The sequence below is a fragment of the Cebus imitator genome, unplaced genomic scaffold (genome assembly GCF_001604975.1).
Source record: "Cebus imitator isolate Cc_AM_T3 unplaced genomic scaffold, Cebus_imitator-1.0 Scaffold18, whole genome shotgun sequence".
Classification (NCBI taxonomy): domain Eukaryota; kingdom Metazoa; phylum Chordata; class Mammalia; order Primates; family Cebidae; genus Cebus; species Cebus imitator.
Window position 1 is genome coordinate 12,080,266 of NW_016107333.1, and position 12,514 is coordinate 12,092,779.

General features: G+C 39.2%; 1 protein-coding gene across 6 annotated transcripts in view; it reads right to left on the bottom strand.

Moving 5' to 3' along the window:
* LOC108294043 (centrosomal protein of 83 kDa) overlaps positions 1 to 12,514 on the bottom strand; it is a 144,126-nt gene that overhangs the window by 13,708 nt on the left and 117,904 nt on the right. For all 6 annotated transcript variants that reach the window (XM_037733739.1, XM_037733738.1, XM_017515784.2 and 3 more), the window contains one exon: positions 3,930 to 4,181. In XM_037733739.1, the coding sequence (XP_037589667.1) occupies positions 3,930 to 4,181 (252 nt within the window). The remainder of the gene's footprint in view (positions 1 to 3,929; positions 4,182 to 12,514) is intronic.

Consider the following 12,514-nt stretch of genomic DNA (forward strand, 5'->3'; position numbering starts at 1 on the left):
GAATAGAGTTTTCCAACTTGGTTCTATTCTCCCCATCACTTTCAGGTACACCAATCGAACACAGGTTTGGTCTTTTCACATTGTCCCATATTTCTTGGAGGCTTTGTTCATTTCTTTTCACTTTTTTCTCTAATCTTGCCTTCTCGTTTTATTTCATTGAGTTGATCTTCAATCTCTGATATCCTTTCTTCCACTTGATCCATTCAGCTATTGAAACTTGTGTATGCTTCACGAAGTTCTCGTGCTGTGTTTTTCAGCTCCATCAGGTCATTTATGTCTTCTCTACATTGGTTATTCTATTTAGCAATTTGTCTAACCTTTTTTCAAGGATTTTACTTTCCTTGTATTGGGTTATAACACGTTCCTTTAGCTCGCTGGAGTTTGTTATTATCCACCTTCTGAAACTTACTTCTGTCAATTTGTCAAACTCATTCTTGGTCCAGTTTTGTTCCATTGCTGGCAAGGAAAGCAGCAGCATTCTGGGTTCTGGAATTTTCAGTGTTTTTGCGCTTTTTATCCTCCCCATCTTCCTGGAGTTATCTACCTACAGTTTTGGATGTTGGTGACCTTTGGATGGGGTATCTGGGTAGACATCCTTCTTGTCAACTGTTCCTTTCTGTTTGTTAGTTTTCCTTCTAACAGTCTGGCCCCACTGCTGCAGGTCTGCTGGAGTTTTCTGGAGGTGCACTCCAGACCCTGTTTGCCTGGGTATCACCAGCGGAGGCTGCAGACAGCAAAGACTGCTGCCTGTTCCTTCCTCTGGAAGCTTCATCCCAGAGGAGCACCTGCCAGATGCCAGCCGGAGCTCTCCTGTATGACACTGACCCCTGCTGGGAGGCGTTTCCCAATCAGGAGGCACTGGAGTCAGGGACCCACTTGAGGAGGCAGTCTGTCCCTTATCAGAGCTCGAACACTATGATGGGAGATCTGCTGCTCTCTTCAGAGCTGTCATGCAGGGATGTTTAAGTCTGCTGAAGCTATGCCCACAGCCACCCCTTTCCCTTGGTACTTTGTTGCAGGGAGATGGACGTTCTATCAATAAGTCCCTGAGTAGGGCTGCTGCCTTTTTTTCAGAGATGCCTTGCCCAGAGGCGGATTTTAAAGAGGGAATCTGGCCTCAGAAGTCTTGCTGAGCTGAGATGGGCTCCACCCAGCCCAAACTTCCTGACAGCTTTGTTTACACTGTGAGAATAAACTGCCTACTCAAGCCTAGGCAATGATGGATGTCCCTTCCCTCACCAAGCTCCAGTGATCCAGGTTGACCTTAGACTGTTGTGCTGGCAGTGACAGTTTCAAGCCAGTGTAATTTAGCTAGCTGGGTTCCGTGGGGGTGGGACTTGCCAAGCCAGACCATTTGGCTTACTGCCTTCAGCCCTCTTTCCAGGGTAGTAAATGGTTCTGTCTTGCTGGCATTCCAGGTGTCGCTGGGGTATGAACAAAACACTCTCCTGCTGCTAGCTCACTGTTTATCCAAACGGCTGCCCAGTTTTGTGCTTGAATCCCAGGCTCCTAGTGGCGTATGCACCAGAGGGAATCTCCCGGTCTATGGTTAGGAAGACTGCAGGGAAAGTGCAGTATCTGAGCCAGAATGTACCATTCCACCCAGTACTGTGTCTCAGGGCTTCCCTTGGCTAGGGGCGGTTGAATCCCTCAACCTCTAGCACTTCCTGGGTGAGGCAACACTCCACCCCACTTGAGCTCACCCTCTGTGGGCTGTACTCACTGTCCAACCAGTCCCAATGAGATGAACCAGATACCTCAGTTGGAAATGCAGAAACCACTCGCCTTCTGTGTCTATCTCACTGGGGAGCTACAGACCGGAGCTGATCCTATTTGGCCATCCTGCCCAGAAGTCCTTTTTTTTATTTTTTTGGCACGGTCTCACTCTGTCTCCCACGCTAGAGTACAATGGCACAATCTTGGCTTACTGCAACCTCTGCCTCTTGGGCTCATGCAATTCTCCTTCCTCAGCTTCCCAAATAGCTGGGACTTCAGGCACACACCATGGCACCTGGCTAATTTTTGTATTTTTTGTAAAGACAGGGTTTCACCATATTGTCTAGGCTCATCTCAAACTCCTGAGCTCAGGTGATCCATCCACCTTAGCCTCCCAAAGTGCTAGGATTACAAGCGTGAACCACCACACCCAGCCTCAACATAATTAAAATGAAAACATTTTGGCATTTAAAGGATAAGCTTCAGTTTTATAACATCTCATTTCCTATATATAGATGCTCCTCGACTTATGCTGGGGTTATACCCTGATAAACCCATCACAGATTGAAAATATCTAAGTCCAAAATACAATTAATACAACCTAACCTACTGAACACAGTAATTTAGATGAGCCTACCTTAAGCATCCTCAAAACATATGGATTAGCCTACAGTTGGGAAAAATCATCTGGCGACACAGTACTCTGTAAAGAGGTTATTTACCCTCAAGATCACGTGACTGACTGGGAAGGAACTGTGGCTCAGTGCAGCTGCCCAGCATTGAGAGTATCATACCACCTATCAATAACCCAGGAAAAGATCAAAATTCAAAGTACATAAATACATATATGGCTTTCACACCATCATATACTCAAAAAATCTTAAACCACCTTAAGTTTGGGAACATTTATCTTAAATATGATAAGAACTATATTCGACAAATAATTAGGAGAAAAAACTATTTTCTTCATATATGAAATAATACTCTCTGGGCACAATTATAGCCAAGAAAGTTAAAGAAGAAAGAAATGCTTGCTGTCATGTGCTTATTTTCATTTCATCTGACAAATAATAAAATTAAATATGGGCTCTTCCGAAAATGTCACAAATAAATTTTCTGTCATCATTCAACTTGCCCTGAAAATATTCACTCTAAAGGACCTCAATGGGAAGTTTCACATCAGGACTGTATACTATATTCAACTGCAATCACCTCACTTATTCTGTCACTGTGTAGAATACATTAAGGACAGAAGCATAGCAACATAAACAATCTCACTCTGAACTGCTTCATGTTTAAGATCCAATGATACTAACATCTTCTAATTCAGAAAACCAGTAAATACTGACAGAAGCATCATGTAAAAAATTTAAAAGTAGTTTATACTCTTCAAAACATACCAATGTACTCCTGTACCATTGGCAGGGGGAAAAAAATCAACAACTTGGACTTGGATATTCATTTTAACTACAAATTAAAAACCCGCTAATGTCCCCTCAACCCAAATTATTTCATAACTATCCCAAAGGGAAAAACAAACAGTCTGAACTGCATAAAATAAATCAAAACAATTAAACACGTATGTTTGCTACAAGTTAGGCACTAAGAACAAGAATAAGTATATCTGAATAAAATGGAAACCAAGAATTATCAAAAGGCTATACCTCTAGGAGTACCAGTCTGGTCTGTCATCACTTATCTTTCTCTAATGAACCCAGGGAAATAATTCTGTAAAGGCATGTATAGTTTTAAAGCTGAATTTTACTACTCTCACAAGAATTTGTCATGAGATATATCAGTATGGTATTTCTGTTCAAACAGGATTTATGATTTTAAGATCTCAAATCCCGGTGTAAGGAATGTGCTATCTTGGAAGAAATTATTCTTTCTGGTTTGAGATGACTTTAGCCTCAGAAACCAAATACATATACTTTTATTTTGCATATTCTACTATGTGGCATTATACGAGTTACGGCATTTCAGATATGTGATTTGACTCTGAAATAATAAATATCCCTTTGTAAATGTGGTAGCATATTCATTGCTTATGAATCAATAGCTTTCTTCTTTACGAAAATAAATACTCTTGGGATTACACCAATGTGCCAGCATTAGCTTGAAAAGCATACATTTATGCTCTAAAAATCAGACGCTTGTCAACTGCACTTTAAAAAAGTATGCCGTACTCTACTGGGAAGTAATTAGAATCTTACCTCCAGGGACCTGACTGTAGCCTGCATCTCAGCCAACTGCCGCACCTGTATTCTTTGGACATTTTCTACCTGAGTGCCAGAATTCTCCTTTTCAGCCCTTAATTCTGCTACTTCAGCCTCTAAACCTTTTAATTTTTGACACAAACAGACTTTTTCTCGAGTAAGTTGCTCCACTCTTTTGCTGTCTCTTGTGAGATCAACATTAAGCAGCTGGTTACGCAGTTCTTCTTTATCTTCCTCCAGTCTTGCAATCTAATAATAATTTGAAAGAAAGCATACAAGGTTAAATTATTAAATTTTCAGTTATGAACATACTTTACAGGTCAGTAAAATTAAAAATTGCACAAAATCTAAGCTCAGGTGCTGAAACAAAGTACAAAGGAAAAATTTTTAACTATCACCTTCTTTCTGTTCTTGGTATGACTCAAATGTAAGGGCAAGGACTGTGTCCTGTTTTCACCCATCTTCATGTGGTATCTAGCACAGGGTTTAATCAGTTGCTGGCCAAAATTTAAAATTAGAATGCTATAAAAATAATTATTAAAAACACATCAAGTATTTTAAAAGTCATGAAAACATTACGGGGGTTCATGCAAGACCAAAACTCTGACTACAGCTAAGCTTTCTCCTCACATGACTAATTCTTGAGCTATGTCTATACTAATAAAATTATCTACGTCAGGGCAATTCATTTCACACAAAAACTACCTGTCTATATACATAAAAGAAAATGTGATTGATGAGAGTTTTTAAATGACAGCTGAGAGTTTATTAAAGTCCTAATTGTAATGATGGCCTAGTTCTTAGTTCTTATATTCAAGAAGAATTGAAAAATCATTACTCCAGGGCAGGTGTTAAAGTCACTGGGGAACTTGTAGAGAAGAGACACCAATGGTCTTGTCATTCATGCCAACTATCACTGCTGGACTTTGTAGGCCTCCAAATCAGTGGGTTTCAAATTGTTTCCTAACCTCTGAAGGATTTCAGATGCTCCTCACCTCTGGGGACCAGGGGCAAGCAATCAGGGTAGAACTCATTCTTGCCCTTTCCTGATCTCCCCAACTATCTATCCCTTAACACCATCACCACCAAATTCAGAGGCTTTTATTTTTAGTCTCTTTTGGGGGGTTTCCTCATATGATTCAACTTAAGAAAAAGATTAAACTAGGTTTTTTGTTTTTTAAAAGGAAGTTGAAAACCACTGCTCAAAACAAGACCAGGGGTTGTTTGTAGCCAGGATGAACTTTCTGAAAGGCTCACTGTAAGCCCCCCTCAAAAAAACCTATAGAAATGCTCTGCAACCTAGGCAAAAGTGGTCCAAGAAACAACTTTTTGATCACAGCACTATCAATGAATCTAAAAAGTGTAAGACCTCCAGCCCAGGGCAGGATTTGTTCTCCACACCCATAAAATGGGAAACTGAATTAGATACACTCTTAACAACTTTTTAAATTTTAACACATAGTGATTCCAATTTGGTTTTGGACATGCTGAATTTAAAATGCCAATGAGAAATATAGGTAGAGCTATCCAGCAGACAAATATTATTTTCCAGAGAATAAAATTTATCCTTGAAGGAAGCTGTAGCATTTAGAGTTAAGCCCTGAAAAGCTCAGCTAATTAGTGTTTCTCTCCTATTTTTCTTCCCATGCTTTATAAATGACTATTACCTCCTAGTTTGGTCCCTGATTACCTTTTTATCCACTGCATTTTTTTTTCCTTCAACTAGCTTTATGATGTACAAGTCATATTTCATTCTGTCCTCAGTTTAAATGAAGAACTTGGGCTGGTTGATCTTTAAGATACTATTTAGCTTTTATATAAGGTAACTTAAATATGGTTTTAATGTGCTATATTAGAAGTATGATGGCTCATCTAGGTCAGTAGCCAATGTGTAACTCAGGTTCAAACAATGGGGCCCTTCACTGAGTACTTACTCTGGATCAAATACTGAGCTAAGTGCTCTGCATGTAAAATCAATATTAACAATAATTTCTCTCATAATTCCCATTTTACACATGGGCTCACACAGCTAATGTTCTTGACCTGCATATTTCCTGTATTATTGGGTTTTTTCTCACATGTTTTCAGAGGCATCTGTGTGATAGCTAAAGTGATAGTTGAAGCCATGAGACTGGATGACAGCTAGCTGATAACTGAGAATTAGATTCCATGTTTATAACTCCTAAATCAGACCTATCAAATCATTCTAGCCAAAACTGCCTTCTAATTTTGCTATTCATTTATTTATCCATGCAACAAATATTTACTGAGTACTTACTAACTCCCCAATACTGTTTTAGGTAGTAAGCATACAATCCAGCAGATAAGCAAATAAACGCAAAACCTCTGCTGATGCAGAGCTTATTACATTCAGTCACTGCCGTAACACCACTCATGTCCCAGACATTTGACACAAATCTTGGATACAGCCTCAGCTCTTTCCTTTTCCACCATTCTCAGTCAGACTCACGTCATCTTCCTTGATGTCCTCAATTTTTTGTGTGCTCAATCTTTCCTCTGCATTTCCAAAGGGCTTTGTTTACATTTCACTTTTATGAACTTTATCTAAATCTTCCTGTATTGCAGTTACCTCTCAAATACAAACTTACTTGACAGATAAGACAATGTGTTAACTAATTTTACTTTTTAAAAAGTTGTTGAAGTAAAGGAAACTAAACAGAAACCGATTAGGAACTAGGAACAGTGATGATTTCCTTTTCAGAAAAATGACAGCACTTCAATTCTCCGAGGCACAAAATAGGGAATGGTAGTGTTATCTAATTACTCCATCTTTGTTTTTATTACCTTTACAATACAGCATAGGGATATGGGTAAGAGAATCAAACTGCCTAGGTTTACTTTTTCTTTCAGTAAACATATTGTTCTACTGTCTTCTGGCTGTATTACCTGTAAAAATAAATCTGTTGTCACTCTTTGTTCCTCTGTATAAGATTTCTTTCTTCAGTTACTTGGTTTTAAAATTCAACTTTTTCAGATAATGGTAGGTTCAAAAGGAATTCTTATAAGGATTAATATAGAGGGATCCTGGGTATCCTTAACCAAGCTTCCCCTATTGGTAACACTCCTCTTCCATTTTTTGGGAAGACATTATGTAGAATTGGTATGAATTCTTCTTTAAACACCTGGTAAAATTCTCTAGTTAACAATTCATTTTAGGAATTTTAAAATTACGAATTCAATTTCCCTAACAGTTACAGGTCTATAGAAACTGCCAATTTCGCATTAAATAAGCTGTGGTAGTTTGTGCCTTTTAAGAAATTGATCCATTTCATCTGCATTGTCAAATTCATCAGGGTAGAGTTGTTCAAAGGGTTATCTTATTTCCTTTCTAATGTCTGCAAGGTCATCATCAATGATATTTTTATTTCATTCCTGAGATAAGAACAATTTGTATGTTCCATCTTTTTTGTCAGTCTTGCTAGAAGTTGGCCAATTTTATTATCTTTTCAAAGAACCAGTTCTTTGTTTCACTGATTTTCTCTATTATTTTTGTTTTCAATTTCTGCTATGTTTATTATTTCCTTCCTTCTGCTTGCTTTACTTTTATTCCAATACTCTTTTTCCAGGTTCTGGAGGTAGAGGTGGGAGGGCACATTACTGACTTGTTCCCTCATTTCTAATGCATGCATTTAGTGCTACAAATTTTTCTTGGCACTGCTTTAGCTGTGTCCTAAAATTTTTGATATCCTGCATTTTCATTTTCATGCAATGTATTTTTTGAAATCTCATCTCACTAAAATGCTTTCATCGAAATTTCCACCTTGACCCATAAATTTTTTGAAGTATGTCATTTCATTTCCAAGTGTTTGAAGATTTCCCTGTTATTTTCTGTTATTAATTTCTAGTTTGATTCTACTGTGGTCAGAGAACTCACTCGTTACATTTTCAAGTTGTAAAAGTTCGTTGAGATTTACTTTATAGCCCAAGATATTGTCTATCTTATATACATTCAGTGAGCACTTACATATATTCAGTGAATACTTCAAAAGAATATGTCCAGGTGTTCTCCTTGGGTGGCATGTTTTATAAATGTTATTTAGGTTCTGTTGGTTGATTGTGTTATTGGGTTATTTATCCTTGCTGATTTTTTAATTGTTCTAACAATTGTTGAGAGAGGGGTATGAAGTCACCAACTAAAATTATAGATTTATCTATTTCTCCTTTTAGTTATATCAATTTTGGTTTCACACATTCTGCACCTCTAGTGTACATACATTTAGCATTCCTGTGTCTTCTTGCTGGGTTGACCTCTTTTATCAGTATAAAATCTTTCTATATGTAAATCTGCTATTTTTCTTTGCTATTTCCTTTGCCCTGAAGTCTGCTCTACCTGATAATAATACTGCCACTCCTATTTTTAATTAATGATTCCATGATATATCTTTTTATATCCTATACTGTTATACTTGGAGTTTCTTACAGACATCATACAGTTCTTGACTTATGATGCAATTACATTACAATAAACTCATGAAAAGTAAAAAATGCATTTTATACTGGCAACACAGCATATGGACCCTGACTTGTGATGGTTCAAGTTACAACTTTTCAACTTTACAATGGTAAAAAGTGATATGCATACAGTAAAACCATGACCACATTAAGTCATAAGGAGACTTTGACTTACAACCCACCGTTAAGTTGAAAAACCATCCAAGTTCAACCATTTTAAGCTGGGGACCATCAGTAAGTGTTAGATCATTTTTAAAATCTACACTATAAATCTGTTTTTTAATTCATGTATTCAGACTATTTACATTTATTATGATTATTGATACATTAAGTCACTTTTGTTCTGTTTCTTCTCTTAGTTTTTCTGTTTTCTTTTTCTTGCCTTCCTGTTGGTTAAACATTTTAGGATTCCATTTTATCTTTATGTTTTGAATGTATCCCCTTGTATAGCTTTCTTAGTAGTTGTTCTAGTTATTATATTTATGTAACTTATCATGGTCTACTAAATTTATTTTGTTACAAGTTTGAGTGACGTGAGAAACTTTACCTCCTTTTATATCCCTTTGCCCTTGCTCATTTATAATTACCTAAAATATTTTCTCTATCCATTCAGAACCACAGCAGGGTTAAAATTTTTACTTCAACCACCAAACAAAATTTAGAAAATTCATGAGGCAAAGGGAAGTCTATTACATATACCCACAGTTTTGTTTACCATGTATCTTTATCCTTCCTAATATTTTGAGATTCCTTCTTTTTACTGTTTTCTTCCTGTTTAGACAAACTTCTTTTGGATAGGTCTACAGGCACAAAGTTCTCTTCATTTTCCTTCATTTGAGAATATCTTGACTTCCCCTACATTCCAGAAGGGTATTTTTGCTGGATATAGAATTATGAGTTGACAGTCCATATTGTCAGGTCTCCATATGCAAGCCTGGAGCCTGAAAGTCTGAAGTCCTGCTTGCCTCCACTGAAGTTTCCCTCCCTCTGCCTGCATTAGATATTGTCCCTGATCGCCCCGCAGAGCTTCCCACAAGCCCCTCACCCAACCCTGCCATCTTAACTGTTCTTATGATAATGTAAATACCTCTCACTCAACCCTGCCATCTTAACTGTTCTTATGTTAATACCTCTCACCCAACCCTGCCATTATAACTGAACTTATATACTCCTTGCCCCTACCCCACCACCACTGTAACTGAACTTACTCTGCAACACCCCTGCCCCCCAAAACACTACCCAAGCCTGTAAAACTAACTCCTATCCCACTGCCCTTTGCTAATGCCCTTTTCGGCCTTAGCCCACCTGCACCCAGGTGAATAAACAGCCATGTTGCTCACACAAAGCCTGTTTGGAAGGTCTCTTTATTCAAAGCGTGCGTTTTTTCAACATTTGGTGCCAGAAACCTGGGACAGGGGACCTCCTACAGGAGACCAAACCCCTCGTCCCTGTTCTTGTGCTCCCACCATGAAGAGATCTACCTACTGACCTGGGGTCATCAGACCAGCCCACAGATGCACACCACCAGCTATTTTGGTAAGCAGTCTCTCTTTTTTGCTTTCCCAACCTTTTGTCTTTTCCTTTCCACTTCCTCCCCCTTTTGGTTTTTGTCCTTTTTCCACTGCAAAGACAAAGAAAATCAGGTAAACCAGGTTCTTCGGTGAGGTTCATGACTGGAAAATCCTACGCAGGTCACGGATCCGGGGACCCAGTTTCCCCAGGGGTTTGACTATCATGGAGACGTTCACCCTAGTCACTTGCCCACCAGGCTCATGGCCAATATTGGTGGTAGGTCAACGTAGAGGACGCTTTCTTTGACCACCCACCACCAACGAGGTTCATCCCAGGCTCAACCAGAGATGCCTTCTGAGTGGCTGGGTTGCATGCCCATTTTTCTTGTCTCTGATGCCTTTCCAGAACCATGTGCAATCATCCATCCTCTATCCCTCCCTCCTTTCCGCTGGCCTGTGTTCTAAAAAACCTCAAGCCTTTTCAACTGTCTCCTAACCTAAAACGCAAACATCTCATCATCTTCTGCAACACTGCATGGCCATAATACAAGTTAAACAACAGTTCCAATTGGCCAAAAAAATGGCACTTTTGACCTATTTTACAAAATTTAGACAATTTTGGTCACAACAAGGGAAAATGGTCTGAAATTCCCTACGTCCAGGCATTTTTTTTTTTACACACCAATCCCTCCCTAATCTCTACTCCCAGCTAGTTTAGTCCCACAGCTACCTCCTCTGCCCTGCCCAACAATCCCCCCTTCCAGAGGTGGCTGAAGCCAAAGGCATAGTTAGGGTGCATATTCCTTTTCCTTTATCCAGTCTTTCCAAATTGGCCACAGGTTAGGCTCCTTTTCATCAAATCCTTCAATACTTAACCCAGTCCTATAATCTTACCTGGAGTGACTTAAATGTCATCCTTACTTCTACTCTCACCCCTAAAAAATGCTTAATATGCATTTTATCACCCAATCAACCCCAACATTACAACTCTAAAAACTGCTTCAGGCCGGGTGCGGTGGCTCAAGCCTGTAATCCCAGCACTTTGGCAGGCCGAGGTGGGTGGATCACGAGGTCAAGAGATCGAGACCATCCTGGTCAACATGGTGAAACCCCGTCTCTACTAAAAATACAAAAAATTAGCTGGGCATGGTGGTGCGTGCCTGTAATTCCAGCTACTCAGGAGGCTGAGGCAGGAGAATTGCCTGAACCCAGGAGGCAGAGGTTGCGGTGAGCCGAGATCGTGCCATTGCACTCCAGCCTGGGTAACACGAGTGAAACTCCGTCTCAAAATAAATAAATAAATAAATAATTAAAAAAATAAAAATAAAAAAACTACTTCCTCCCTAGTTCTCCCCAACCTGTCTCAACACTTTTTCATTATATACTGCTAAAATCCAGGACTGTGCGGTCAGGATTCTCACACAGGATCCAGGCAGCCTTTTTATCCAAACAACTTAACCTAACACTACTAGGCTGACCCTCATGAAAACACGCAGCAGCAGATGCCACCCTAATACTCTTCAAATCCCTCAAAATCACAGGCTATGCCCCATTTACCCTCTAGCTCTCACAACCTCCAAAGTTGTGTCTTTACACCTCACACACTTTCAGCCCCTCAGCTTCTCCACCTTTATGCACTCACCCCTACTACTTAAACCACACCTCAAAAAGTCTGTTTCTATTATTTTCTAACTGTGCTCAAATTCACTGTACTCATTTACTTTTACATGCCCTGCTTTTGTTTAAGTTGCCAGTTTACACTTTTCCTCCAGGCAATTACAGCTAATATTTCACTCTTAACCTGGCTCCCGTTCTCTGCTCAAACCCAATCTTGTTAATAAAAGTAAGTGGTTGCTTCCAGGTACCACATGCTTCCTCATACACCATAAAAACAAAAGTCTCCCTCTACACGGTTAACATCCTCTAATACTATCTTTCTCCTTCTTATTTAAACCCTGTGTTTTTCCAATTAATCTCTCAATTCCTACAAAATTGTATGCAACCAATAACCAATCAATCAGTCAACATGACAAATACTCCTTCTACAACTCCACAATATTACCCTTCTCCCCCAAATCTCCCAGCAGTCTAAATTCTTTCCCATTTTTAGGTTTCCACTCCACCCCCAATCCCGCTGGAAGAAGCCTTGAGAAACTTCGCCCTCACCCCCTAAAACCTGTTATCACCCCATCTTCTCTAACTCTTTCTCTCTAAATATAAAAAGACAGGTGTGTCAGGTCTCCATATGCAAGCCTGGAGCCTGAAAGTCTGAAGTCCTGATTGGATATTAGACAGTGAATTTTATGTTATTTTTTCAGAGCTAGATTCTTTGTTTTCCTTATTTCCGAATCTTTGTTCTGGAACACAGCTAAGATACGGTCATGAGCCACATAACAAAGTTTCAATCAACAACAGTCCACATATATGACAGGGGTCCCATGCGTATAATACTGTATTTTTACTGTTTAAACTTTTCCTTTGTTTAGATATGCGTAGGTACACAAATACTAACCATTATGTTACAATGCCTACAGTATTCAGTACAGTGACATGCTGTACAGGTTTGCAGCCTAGGAGTAATAGGCTGTACCATATAGG